A 12988-nucleotide genomic window follows, 5' to 3' on the forward strand; every position below is an offset into this window, starting at 1 on the left:
ATGTGGCCGTAAACTACTGTACGGGCACACAGCGGGGCGTAGAGTGAAAGGTGCGCCGTTTGGTTTTTGGAGGGCTGATTTTGCTGGACTGTTTTTTTGGCACCATGTCCCATTTGAAGCCCCCCTGATGCACCCCTAGATTATAAACTCCATAAAAGTGACCCCATCTAAGAAACTACACCCCTCAAGGTATTCAAAACTGATTTTACAAACTTTGTTAACCCTTTAGGTGTTGCACAAGATTTAATGGAAAATAGAGATACAATTTCAAAATTTCACTTTTTTGGCAGATTTTCCATTTTAATATTTTTTTTCCAGTTACAAAGCAAGGGTTAACAGCCAAACAAAACTCATTATTTATGGCCCTAATTCTGTAGTTTACAGAAACACCCCATATGTGGTCGTAAACAGCTGTACGGGCACATGGCAGGGCGCAGAAGGAAAGGAACACCATATGGTTTTTGGAAGGCATATTTTGCTGGACTGGTTTTTTTGACACCATGTCCCATTTGAAGCCCCCCTGATGCACCCCTAGAGTAGAAACTCCAAAAAAGTGACCCCATTTTAGAAACTACGGGATAGGGTGGCAGTTTTGTTGGTACTAGTTTAGGGTACATATGATTTTTGGTTGCTCTATATTACACTTTTTGTGCGGCAAGGTAACAAGAAATAGCTTTTTTGGCACCGTTTTTTTTTTGTTATTTACAACATTCATCTGACAGGTTAGATCATGTGGTAATTTTATAGAGCAGGTTGTCACGGACGCGGAGATACCTAATATGTATACAATTTTTTTTATTTATGTAAGTTTTACACAATGATTTCATTTTTAAAACCAAAAAAATGTTTTAGTGTCTCCATAGTCTAAGAGCCATAGTTTTTTCAGTTTTTGGGCGATTATCTTAAGTAGGGTCTCATTTTTTGCGGGATGAGATGACGGTTTGATTGGCATCTATTTTGGGGTGCATATGACTTTTTGATTGCTTGCTATTACACTTTTTGTGACGTAAGATGACAAAAAATGGCTTTTTTTACACCGTTTTTATTTTTATTTTTTTACGGTGGTCATCTGAGGGGTTAGATCATGTGATATTTTTATAGAGCCGGGCGATACGGACGCGGCGATACCTAATATGTATACTTTTTTTTTATTTATGTAAGTTTTACACAATGATTTCATTTTTGAAACAAAAAAAATCATGTTTTAGTGTTTCCATAGTCTAAGAGCCATAGTTTTTTCAGTTTTTGGGCGATTATCTTGGGTAGGGTATGATTTTTGCGGGATGAGATGACGGTTTGATTGTTACAATTTTGGCGTACATGCGACTTTTTTGATCACTTTTATTACCTTTTTTGGGAAGTAAGGTGGGCAAAATTTCAATTTCATCATAGTTTTTTATTTTTTATTTTTATGGTGTTCACCGTTCGGGTAAAGTAACATGACCGTTTTATAGATCAGGTCGTTACGGACGCGGCGATACCAAACATGTGTAGGGAATTTTATTTTTTTCATTTTTTATCAGTGATAAATGTGTTTTTTGATTTTTACTTTTTTTTCACTTTTATTCACTTTTTTTTGACCCAGACCCACTTGGTTCTTGAAGATCCAGTGGGTCTGATGTCTGAATAATACAGTACAGTACAATATATATTGTTCTGTACTGTATTTTACTTACACTGAACAGATCTATGCTTTCAGCACAGATCTGTTCAGCACCATGGACAGCAGGACGCCTGAGAGGCGTCCTGTTGCCATGGGAACCTTCCCCGTCTGCTCAGAACTTCGCAGACGGGGAAGGGTAAGGAGGGGATCTCTCGGGGGGCTCTCTGGGGGCTCTCTCCCTCCCCATCGGGGGGCTGCAAAGGCACAGCAGCCCCCCGATGGGAGAGGGAGGGAGCTCCCTGCGCTGTTAACCTTTTCCATACAGCGGTCCGTACGGACCGCTGTATGGAAAGGGTTAAACGGCTGACATCGCATCGCAGATGTCAGCCGTTTATACCAGGGTGCCAGCAATGTGCTGGCACCCTGGTATCCCCACTAGACACCAACGATTATACAAGGGGAGGCGGGCGGGGGATCGCGATCCCGCCTGCCGCACCGCCCGCCTCCCGCACCGCCCACACCGCCCGCAACCCTCCCCCTGCACCTCCCGCCACCATAAAAATCATTCGGGGGTGCAGGGGGGGGTAAATAAAACTTTTTTTTTGGCATATAAAGTTTCTGATCCCTGCGGTCAGGGACTGCGGGGACCAGAAACTTCAGAAATCGCAGCAAACCGCAGGTCTGAATTGACCTGCGGTTTGCCGCGATCGCCGACATGGGGGGGTCACGGGACCCCCCCGCGCATTTAGCCTAGGTGCCTGCTCAATGATTTGAGCAGGCACCGGGTTCCGATCACTGCCAGCCGCACGGCAGTGATCGAAAATACACAGGGCGTACATGTACGCCCTGTGTCCTTAAGTACCAGGGCACAAGGGCGTACCTGTACGCCCTATGTCCTTAAGAGGTTAATGGGTCAGTGTTCAGGTCGGGTGTTGAGTGATTTGACCGTATGTGCATGGAAACATCGCTCATCTGAAAGCAGTCTTAGGCCCCTTTCACACGGGTGAGTATTCCGAGCGGATGCGATGCGTGAGGTGAACGCATTGCACCCGCACTGAATACTGACCCATTCATTTCTATGGGGCTGTTCAAATGAGCAGTGATTTTCACGCATCACTTATGCGTTGCGTGAAAATCGCAGCATGCTCTATATTCTGCGTTTTTCACGCAACGCAGGCCCCATAGAAGTGAATGGGGTTGCGTGAAAATCGCAAGCATCCACAAGCAAGTGCGGATGCGGTGCGATTTTCACGCACGGTTGCTAGGAGATGATCGGGATGGAGACCTGATCATTATTATTTTCCCTTATAACATGGTTATAAGGGAAAATAATAGCATTCTGAATACAGAATGCATAGTAAAATAGGGCTGGAGGGGTTAAAAAATAAAATAATAATAATTTAACTCACCTAAGTCTACTTGATCGCGGCCCGGCATCTCCTTCTGTCTCCTTTGTTGAATAGGACCTGTGGTGAGCATTAAATACAGTTACAGGACCTTTGACGTCACTCCGGTCATCACATGGTACGTCACATGATCTTTTACCATGGTGATGGATCATGTGATGACTGGAGTGATGTCATCAAAGGTCCTGTAACTGTATTTAATGCTCACCACAGGTCCTATTCAACAAAGGAGACAGAAGTAGATGCCGGGCCGCTATCATGTGGACTAAGGTGAGTTAAAAAAAAATTTAGGATTTTTTTTAACCCCTCCAGCGCTGTTTTACTTTGCATTCTGTATTCAGAATGCTATTATTTTCCCTTATAACCATGTTATAAGGGAAAATAATACAATCTACAGAACACCGATCCCAAGCCCGAACTTCTGTGAAGAAGTTCGGGTTTGGGTACCAAACATGCGCGATTTTTCTCACGCGCGTGCAAAACGCATTACAATGTTTTGCACTCGCGCGGAAAAATCGCGGGTGTTCCCGCAACGCACCCGCACATTTTCCCGCAACGCCCGTGTGAAACCAGCCTTAGACTTTTATCTCCAGTGTACGCTAGGGTCAGTTTATCAGTAGTTTTGGAGTATAGGAAGAAATCAAAGTACACAGAGGAATCTTAAGATGTTACATACAAACTTCATACCTATGTTGTCCTCGGTTGAATTTAATTCCAGTGCTGCAAGACATCAGTTTTAACCACGGAACGACAATTTGCCCCAGTTGCAGCAAAAGCAACGTTAAAAAGATTAAGGGGACTTCATGTCAGCCACATTATGCAAAGTTTTGACTTTGAACTTCTTTCTTTCTCCACAGGGTGGAATTTCAAAACAAGTTCTACGTCGGAACAGGGTTTAAGTTCATGCCGTTCTCGTTTGAGACCATCAGAGAGGGTAGATTTGATGACTGAAATCAACCATTCAAAGTGTGCTCCTCTTCCTCTCCGTCATCCTCTCCTGCCATAGTGCATTGATGTGAAACCTTGCCTGTCCTTCACGCTTCATAGACCCACAGTAGTCTTATGATGGTCCATAGTTGGTGTATTGTACAGGAGCCTCAATAGTCAGCAGCCTTCCAGAAGTGGAGTGGAGGAGTAACAGTTTTGGCCACTAGAGGTCACCCAAGTCACTCTTCGTGGAAATAATAAAGCTTGAAAGTACCATTGATTTTAATGTACAGAACAGAAGGGTTCTTTATGTGCACATATCAATGTTCTCCTTGCCATCCTCTACCTCAATATTTTGCTCAGATACATTCTTTTATTATGTATTATATTGCAGTAAGTGATACTTCATACTTGTAAGATCAACCCCTATGTACTTTTTGGAAACTTTGTAGAATTTAGTTGAGCGCTAAATCCTTATCACTCCTTGAAGAGATATACAGACGCCACACGATTCCAACAATAACTTCCCTCTCAGACATGGCCCCAGGATCAATTATGTTAAAAAGTTATAAGGCCTCAAACTATTAACCTCTTTATCACCACAGTGGACTATTGCTAAATTCCCTCCACATGATTTTATGATTATTGGTAGAAGCAAACTAAACCAAATTCAGCAACATCATTTTTTGGTATGTGGGGGTTCCCAATTTCCTGCAATTTACCTGATCAGAATAGTTTCCGTATAGTTTCTCCTATCTGTTTTTTGTTAATAGTGCACATATGAGAACAGCATTAAAATGTTCACTTTGGAGTGCTGATTTGGGTATAGAAGTGGTTCTCCTTATTAAAGGGGAACACTACATAAGCTAAACTAAAGTTGCAGTGTAGTTTTTGGAGGATGGTGTGACTGGTTTCCTGGACGCTCATGACATCTGCCCCTGCATTCTGTCAGATCAGTGTTATCTCAAGTGAGATTGTAACATGGCTGTGTAACCCACATTGAGCTGCCTGAGACAGGGGGAGGGAAGTGTTGTCACAGGGACACAGGCAGAGGAGCTAATTGAAGATCTGAACATCAGCCTGTGATGATTCTGCACAGATTTGGAGAAAATGCAACATTTTAAACACTAAAGAGCTGTACTATAGATGTGTTGGTTGATCTCCTGTACAAAGCAAGTAAAAGACCCAATCCACTTTAGAGGAGGCTGTTAGAAAGGTTTACAGTGTACACACGTTCTGCACACTCTGAAGGTAACAATTTTGCAAGTCAAGCTTGTAATCAGTTTAGCCAGTGACTACAGAACTATGATATGTCCAGTAAATTGATCTGTTGTTTGTTATATTGGCTCAGCCTGTAAGACTTTATCGCCACCTTTTGGAGAATGCGTGTAGATTTTTACCTTTCAGGTACCAAGATCCTGATTCATCGTTGCCGACAACTCACTGTCCCATGTATGTTTACATTAGTGATTCCTCAATTTGCTCTCAGATTCCAATGTTGTTGTTGCTGCTGTGAATCGGTAAATGAAGTCTCCCTGTGATAATAAACCTTTAATTTATGACAACCAGGAAATTACCTCTTTTTGTGTTCTTGGCTGCATTGAATCAAACCAAAACACTTCAAGTTTTTTAACATCTTCTGATATCATTACACTGGTTAATGCACCAAGCAATGGACATAATATTTATATCTGTGGCATGTGCATTGATTTCTGCTACTTCTGGTACCTCATCCCAGATGAATGGGGCAGTCACAGAAAATTATACAGTAGGTTAATTTACCCTTAAGGTGGCCTTGTCCATAATATAATCTCTGTGAAAAGCCTGTTACTTTCCCTCTGTGCTACCATGTGGTCTGTAGGTTGGGTTTCCACATTCAGGATTTTTATGCAATTTATAAAACCAGAATCAGGAACAGATAATAGATGCTAGTCGCATATAAAAGAGGACTGGGGGATTGAAATCCCCTGTTCTGCCAGAGAAGTCACCTAATTAGGCACATCCCCCGGCAGTCCGTGGGGATGTGTCGCAAGTACCATTTAAAAAGTAGCAAATATTGTTTTAACGCCAAAAGAGTTGCACAAGGAGATAACCCGCCCCTTTCCCTCCGTATCTTCTCTTTTGGAATCCACTTCTGGCTTTGGATTCAAGGACTGCATCAAACAACCTGAATATGGATAAAGTGTGTATTGTGACTGCACTAACGATCAATGTCCAGGATCCAACTAGCACCTATACTATAGGTATATGTACAGTTCTTTGTAATACACACAGGATATTAAGCTGCAGAATAATCTTAATCCACTGCTGCATTATCTTTTGTGATCGCGACAGTGATCTTATTAGTAACCTGAACATGTTATCATACCCTTAGGCCTTAGTCACATGTCAGTGATTGTGAGCCAAAACCAGGAGTGGAGGCTACATAGAGATACGGTATATGGGAAAGATCTGCTTAGATCCGCACCTTGGTTTGGTTCACAATCACTGATGGAAATCACTGATTGAACACTGACTCTGTGAATAAGGCATTAAGGTACAGTATGTTCACACGATGGACTTTTCATCGGATTTCTGACACACATTTTAAGTTGTACATGCTGTGGATCCACCTGTGGATTTAAAGAATAACTGTCACATTTAATAAACGGTGGGTACAAGGTTGGAAGCTGGGAATGGTATTGGTAAACTCTACTCGGTTAGTCCTATTTGGCTTCACCTCAGTTTCAAGATTAACTTCCTGTCCCATTAGGTTACCTTTTTCTTTGAAATAAATAATCTGCTGAGGTAAATATGGTCTGGGATGCTGCCAAGGCTTACATGAGAGGACTGCTAAATAAAAAGATTATAGAGTTAAAGAAAAAGTTTAAGAAGGAAGGTGATTTGAAGTTAAAGGATAACTGTCACATTTAGACCCCAATTTCAATTTTCATATATGTAGTTACTAATAAGATGATATTCCAGAATCAGTTACTATTAGACTGACTTACCCCATATTTAATAAGATTCAGCCCTTAGCAACCAGTCTGCATAAAGCTGCAATTTCACTATTCAGTTAAGATGGCCGCCACTGCCCTCACCCTGAGGCTAATCCCGCCTGCCCTCACTACCCACAATGCATTGAGCTCCTCACATGCACTAGCCAGTAACGATAGCCCCCCCAAAAGTGTCAGTAACCAGAGCCCTCCCCCCTAAAGGGTTAGTCTCCTGCAGCACAAAGGGGCCCTCTTACCACATGTTGCTTTCATTTATACACTGAGCAGATGGCAGATCTCCCTTCCCTGGTCTGTGCTGCACCAACTCTGCATTCTCCAGCTCTGCTGAGTGAGGGAGCGTCTGCCAAGCGCAGGGACAGGGAGAAAAGCACACAGCCCAGACACTGTTATCAGCTGCTGGGGAGGACCTAGCTTTAATCATTTACTTAGTCCCTGGCTGTCAGTAATGTGACCTTGCACGCTGCTGCTCCGTCTATCGACCATGCCTAGCAACCCTATTTTAAGCACAGGTAAAAGTAGGCAGTACAGGGAACAAAAATGTGGAATTAAGGGGTAATTGAATACACAGTGAAAAGTTGAAATAGGACCACCAAAGTGATATTAATCACCACAATCCAATACTCAAAAAAATTATAATAATTCGACAGTTATCCTTTAAACTCTTTTATACATGCGAAACCACAGCAAAAAAAAGCATTTCTATTGCTTTTTTAAATTGACCATGGAAAAATCACTGTGTGTGGATTCCCATCACAATCAGTGGGAGGCAGATTGGACATTGTGAGTAGATTTTCGCGTGGGGCCGATTTCCATGGTGAAATTTCTGCTACAGATTTTCCCATGAATCTGCAGCAAAATCCACAATAAATCTGTGGCTGAATTCCTGTGAGTTAGGCCATTTTCAGACGAACGACTTGTCTCCTAGAAAAACGCTCCTTGTTAGAGAGTGATTCTCCAACCTGGACTCTGCTCTTGTAACAGGACCTCACTGTATTATAATGCTGTGTGTCCCTTCCCAACATCATCATCATAATACTGTCAGTACAATTCATTACAGCAGGTCGTGCAGAGACACACAGCATTATGAATCATTTTAATGGCCTGCAGTCCTCTCAGGCTACAGAAAATCACACTACAACAAGTGAATTTGTCTCTGATTTGCAGAGGATTACACAAAGCAGCATAGATTGACGTGCTGCGGACAGTGTCTGGTCATATTTGGTAAAACGTCCTCTATTTTACTGCTACTGTTATAATCTACAGACCTACCAAAAGTACTAATCTCATGGAAAACTCCCATTTTACTGAATTTCATTGTCAAAAAATAAACACAAGAAGGAGATAAAAAGTACCAGTGCTGCATGTACATATCAAATCACAGATATTTTCCGTCCCAAACAAACCCTGTCTAATCACTTTTCAGACTGTCACTATGTTACCATCAGTAACCAAGTCAGAATATAGGAGACTGTTCCTACCAGAATACACTGCCTTATGTAATAGGCTGCAGAGGAAAATTTCTAGCATATCTTTGTGTGAACTTACCCTGAGATCCTTTGGGTCTTATCAATACAAGTTAATGCTACACTGACCTCTTGTGGCCAAAGTTATTTAAAATCTTCTGTAATGGCATCCTCATGGTAGCATCTGTTAAAGGACATTTGTCATCTTAGACATACATGGTGTATTCACAGGGTATGTCTTAAATGTCTGATGAATACAGGTCCCATCTATTGGACTCTCACCTATTTCCGGGATGAGGGCTGCTGACTGCTTCTCACCTGATAAGGCTTGCTTGGCTGTTTCTGTAACTCCCATAGAAGTGAATGAAGAAAATTGTGCAGATGTGCAGCCACCTCTCCATTCATTCTCTGCCTGCATGTAGATGCATGTTGGGCTATCCCTGTTGCAATAGATTTGAGTCCAAGAGGTGAGACCCATCTATCAGGCATCTATGGCATATCTTGTGGTTACAATATGTAAGATGGGAATACCCCCTTAAAGTGTGCCTAAACCTTTGCCCAAATCATGAGGGTACAGCACTTTACAGAGTGATCTGCACCTCCTGCTTGCATCAGCCCTGCTCTGTTTTTACGGAAAACAGATAAAGAGAAAGTATGTAGGATCCAAATGCTGTAATAGCGGAGCCAATGCAAGCCAAAGGTGCAGATTGCTATGAGAAGTCCCACTGCACCTCCTATGTTTTTTCTGAAAGTTTAGGTACCCTTTAAACATTATATTAATTAGTGATCTCCTATACTATCAATCCAAGTGTAAAATGGGCATGTTATATACATTTATCTTATTTTACAGTGTCCTGTTCTCCCCATGGTGAGCCCTTACTTCATGGTTTCTTGAGTATGTCGTCTGTTCCCTGCTGCATGCTCTCACTCTCCCATCATGCACTACTGCAAGCTGGCAACAGAAAGGAGAAAGTTGTGGCTCTGCAAATGCGCTGAGAAGACACATGGTGCTAACTCAGGCAGACACAGAGAGATAAGGATACAAATCTGCCCATGTGTGACCACCAAAACCTAAATCTGCAGGTGGACGTAACCTGTAGAAACAGAATTTCTAAACAACTTTCACACATGGGGCACTGGTAGGCAAATATCTTTTGATCAATGTAATTTCTATTATACAAAATATACAGACCATGATATAAGTAGACCTGTGGATTAACATAGTTTTCCATTAGTAGAAGAAATCTCTTTAAGACTAAGAGAAACTAGCCTGTGGGTGCAGAATCACCCTTACATTATATGGACATTTGCATTGCTTTAGCATAAGGGTACTGCTGTGTTCTTCATATAGTTTCCATCATATCTCAGTTTTTAGACAGTTGAGGAGTATCTGTTGTTCTGTCATCTGCCACTCCAGGATGGGGAGAAGCTGGTTGTGTGGGGTTCTTTAGTGGCAGGGGAGGACTAGCCATAGACCCTACAGGGAAATTTCACAGTGGGCCTATGCCCAGAGGGCCTCCCAAGCCCCCCTCTTGGTTGAAAGTCAGGTACATAAATATCTGATGCTCTCGGCATTAATTAATGTAGGAGCATCAGGCACTTATGCACCTGGCCGTGTGGCCTCCTGAATTCAAGTCTTGTCGTCCTGCGGTGCAGGTGACAATATTTTGTGCTGCACTTTGGTATTTGGTTTTGCAGAGGCAGTATTTTGTGGTGCACTGTTGTATTTGGTTCTGCTGGGGTGGTTTAATAAGTACTGTATGATAATTAATAACACTATCGCCACAGGGTACAGAATCAAGAAAAATAGTAAACGGTGATCCCTAATAAAACATAACTTTTAATCAGTCAGATTAATAAAAGTCCCTCAGAATATAACAGATCAACAAGAAAAAATAATACACTGCTCAAAAAAATAAAGGGAACACAAAAATAACATCCTAGATCTGAGTTAATTAAATATTCTGAAATACTTTGTTCTTTACATAGTTGAATGTACTGACAACAAAATCACACAAAAATAAAAAAATGGAAATCAAATTTTTCAACCCATGGAGGGCTGGATTTGGAGTCACACTCAAAATTAAAGTGGAAAAACACACTACAGGCTGATTCAACTTTGATGTAATGTCCTTAAAACAAGTCAAAATGAGGCTCAGTAGTGTGTGTGGCCTCCACGTGCCTGTATGACCTCCCTACAACGCCTGTGCATGCTCCTGATGAGGTGGCGGACGGTCTCCTGAGGGATCTCCTCCCAGACCTGGACTAAAGCATCTGCCAACTCCTGGACAGTCTGTGGTGCAACGTGACGTTGGTGGATAGAGCGAGACATGATGTCCCAGATGTGCTCAATTGGATTCAGGTCTGGGGAACGGGCGGGCCAGTCCATAGCATCAATGCCTTCGTCTTGCAGGAACTGCTGACACACTCCAGCCACATGAGGTCTAGCATTGTCTTGCATTAGGAGGAACCCAGGGTCAACCGCACCAGCATATGGTCTCACAAGGGGTCTGAGGATCTCATCTCGGTACCTAATGGCAGTCAGGCTACCTCTGGCGAGAACATGGAGGGCTGTGCGGCCCTCCAAAGAAATGCCACCCCACACCATTACTGACCCAATGCCAAACCGGTCATGCTGGAGGATGTTGCAGGCAGCAGAATGTTCTCCACGGCGTCTCCAGACTCTGTCACATCTGCTCAGTGTGAACCTGCTTTCAACTGTGAAGAGCACAGGGCGCCAGTGGCGAATTTGCCAATTTTGGTGTTCTCTGGCAAATGCCAAACGTCCTGCACGGTGTTGGGCTGTAAGCACAACCCCCACCTGTGGACGTCGGGCCCTCATATCACCCTCATGGAGTCTGTTTCTGACCGTTTGAGCAGACACATGCACATTTGTGGCCTGCTGGAGGTCATTTTGCAGGGCTCTGGCAGTGCTCCTCCTTGCACAAAGGCGGAGGTAGCGGTCCTGCTGCTGGGTTGTTGCCCTCCTACGGCCTCCTCCACGTCTCCTGATGTACTGGCCTGTCTCCTGGTAGCGCCTCCATGCTCTGGACACTACGCTGACAGACACAGCAAACCTTCTTGCCACAGCTCGCATTGATGTGCCATCCTGGATAAGCTGCACTACCTGAGCCACTTGTGTGGGTTGTAGACTCCGTCTCATGCTACCACTAGAGTAAAAGCACCGCCAGCATTCAAAAGTGACCAAAACATCAGCCAGGAAGCATAGGAATTGAGAAGTTGTCTGTGGTCACCACCTGCAGAACCACTCCTTTATTGGGGGTGTCTTGCTAATTGCCTATAATTTCCACCTGTTGTCTATCCCATTTGCACAACAGCATGTGAAATTGATTGTCACTCAGTGTTGCTTCCTAAGTGGACAGTTTGATTTCACAGAAGTGTGATTGACTTGGAGTTACATTGTGTTGTTTAAGTGTTCCCTTTATTTTTTTGAGCAGTGTATAAGAGTGCTCAATGACACTCAAACATAGTGGTGCACGGCAGTAGTCCTACCATATCGTGAGGTTTGTCTGGACTTCGTGGATACACAAAAGATGATATGAGCCTGAAAAATCAAGGCAGGTAAAGGACAGGTGCGGAAGGGGGCTCTAGGTCCCTAGAAAGCTTTAAGGTACGGGTGCTATGCTGGCCCTATCATCCTAGCCACGGAGCACCCGTCCTAAAAAGAACAACCCTGTCTGGAACCTTGCCCTCAAGCTACTTGGCTCTAAAATGCCCTAGTGCAGCTAGTCCCACTGCTGGGGTGGTATATTTCCACAATATGGTATTGCTGTCCCCACCTACTTTTGTTCTGCCTTCTGTCAATTTGGACCCGCCTACAACATTAAGCCACTTTTAGGTTTTTCCCAGTCCACCTGTTCAGCGGGATTACTGACCTCAAGTCCATAAATATTCCTGTTTATAAGATCACTAGTTTCTCTCACATAACTCCAGTTCTAGGATCTTCTGGAAACATTTCCATACATATGTGGGAAAAATGGGCAATGGTTTTTATTACCCCACCAGTTAATACTGGGCAAAAGTGATGGGTCCCGATTTATCATGCCTTCACTCCAGAATTCTGGCTTCAAAACGTCACAAAATAGGGATTTTGTGACTTTTTGCACTTTCTAGCATAAAAATTTAGCATTTTTACACCACTCGCATTTCAGTTTTCAAATGTGGGTGGAATAGTAGGTGTTGTTAGCTAGGTTAATGAGTTTCAATCACCTCCCCAGTATGAGAACGAGCGATCGCTCGTCCTCATACAGCTGCATTGTTTCTGGGTAACAGTGCTGTTTATACAGCACGATCTGCTGCCCAGAAACAAAAATGTACTTGCAAGCACTAACTGGGGACCGGAAAAACGAACTAAAAGTAAAGAAAACTGCCACTACAAAAAAAATTTCATGTTTGTACTGCATGTTACTTCTTATAGACTTGCAGCTAACATCTGGAGGTGGCAATTTTTCAGATTTTTTATTTTTTTTTCCACTTTTCAAGGGTTTGGAATTCTAGCATAAAAATTTTGCATTTTTACACCACTCGCATTTCAGTTTTCAAATGTGGCATTCCAGATTTCTCATTCTGATT

At 42.9% G+C, this 12988-nt stretch overlaps 1 protein-coding gene across 6 annotated transcripts in view; it reads left to right on the forward strand.

Moving 5' to 3' along the window:
- ATP6V0A1 (ATPase H+ transporting V0 subunit a1) overlaps nt 1-5501 on the forward strand; it is a 107096-nt gene extending 101595 nt beyond the window's left edge. For all 6 annotated transcript variants that reach the window (XM_040437975.1, XM_040437973.1, XM_040437976.1 and 3 more), the window contains one exon: nt 3867-5501. In XM_040437975.1, the coding sequence (XP_040293909.1) occupies nt 3867-3960 (94 nt within the window). In that variant the 3' untranslated portion in view covers nt 3961-5501. The remainder of the gene's footprint in view (nt 1-3866) is intronic.
- The last annotated feature ends 7487 nt before the right edge of the window (nt 5502-12988 follow it).

The sequence above is a fragment of the Bufo bufo genome, chromosome 6 (genome assembly GCF_905171765.1).
Source record: "Bufo bufo chromosome 6, aBufBuf1.1, whole genome shotgun sequence".
NCBI classification, from domain to species: Eukaryota; Metazoa; Chordata; class Amphibia; order Anura; family Bufonidae; genus Bufo; species Bufo bufo.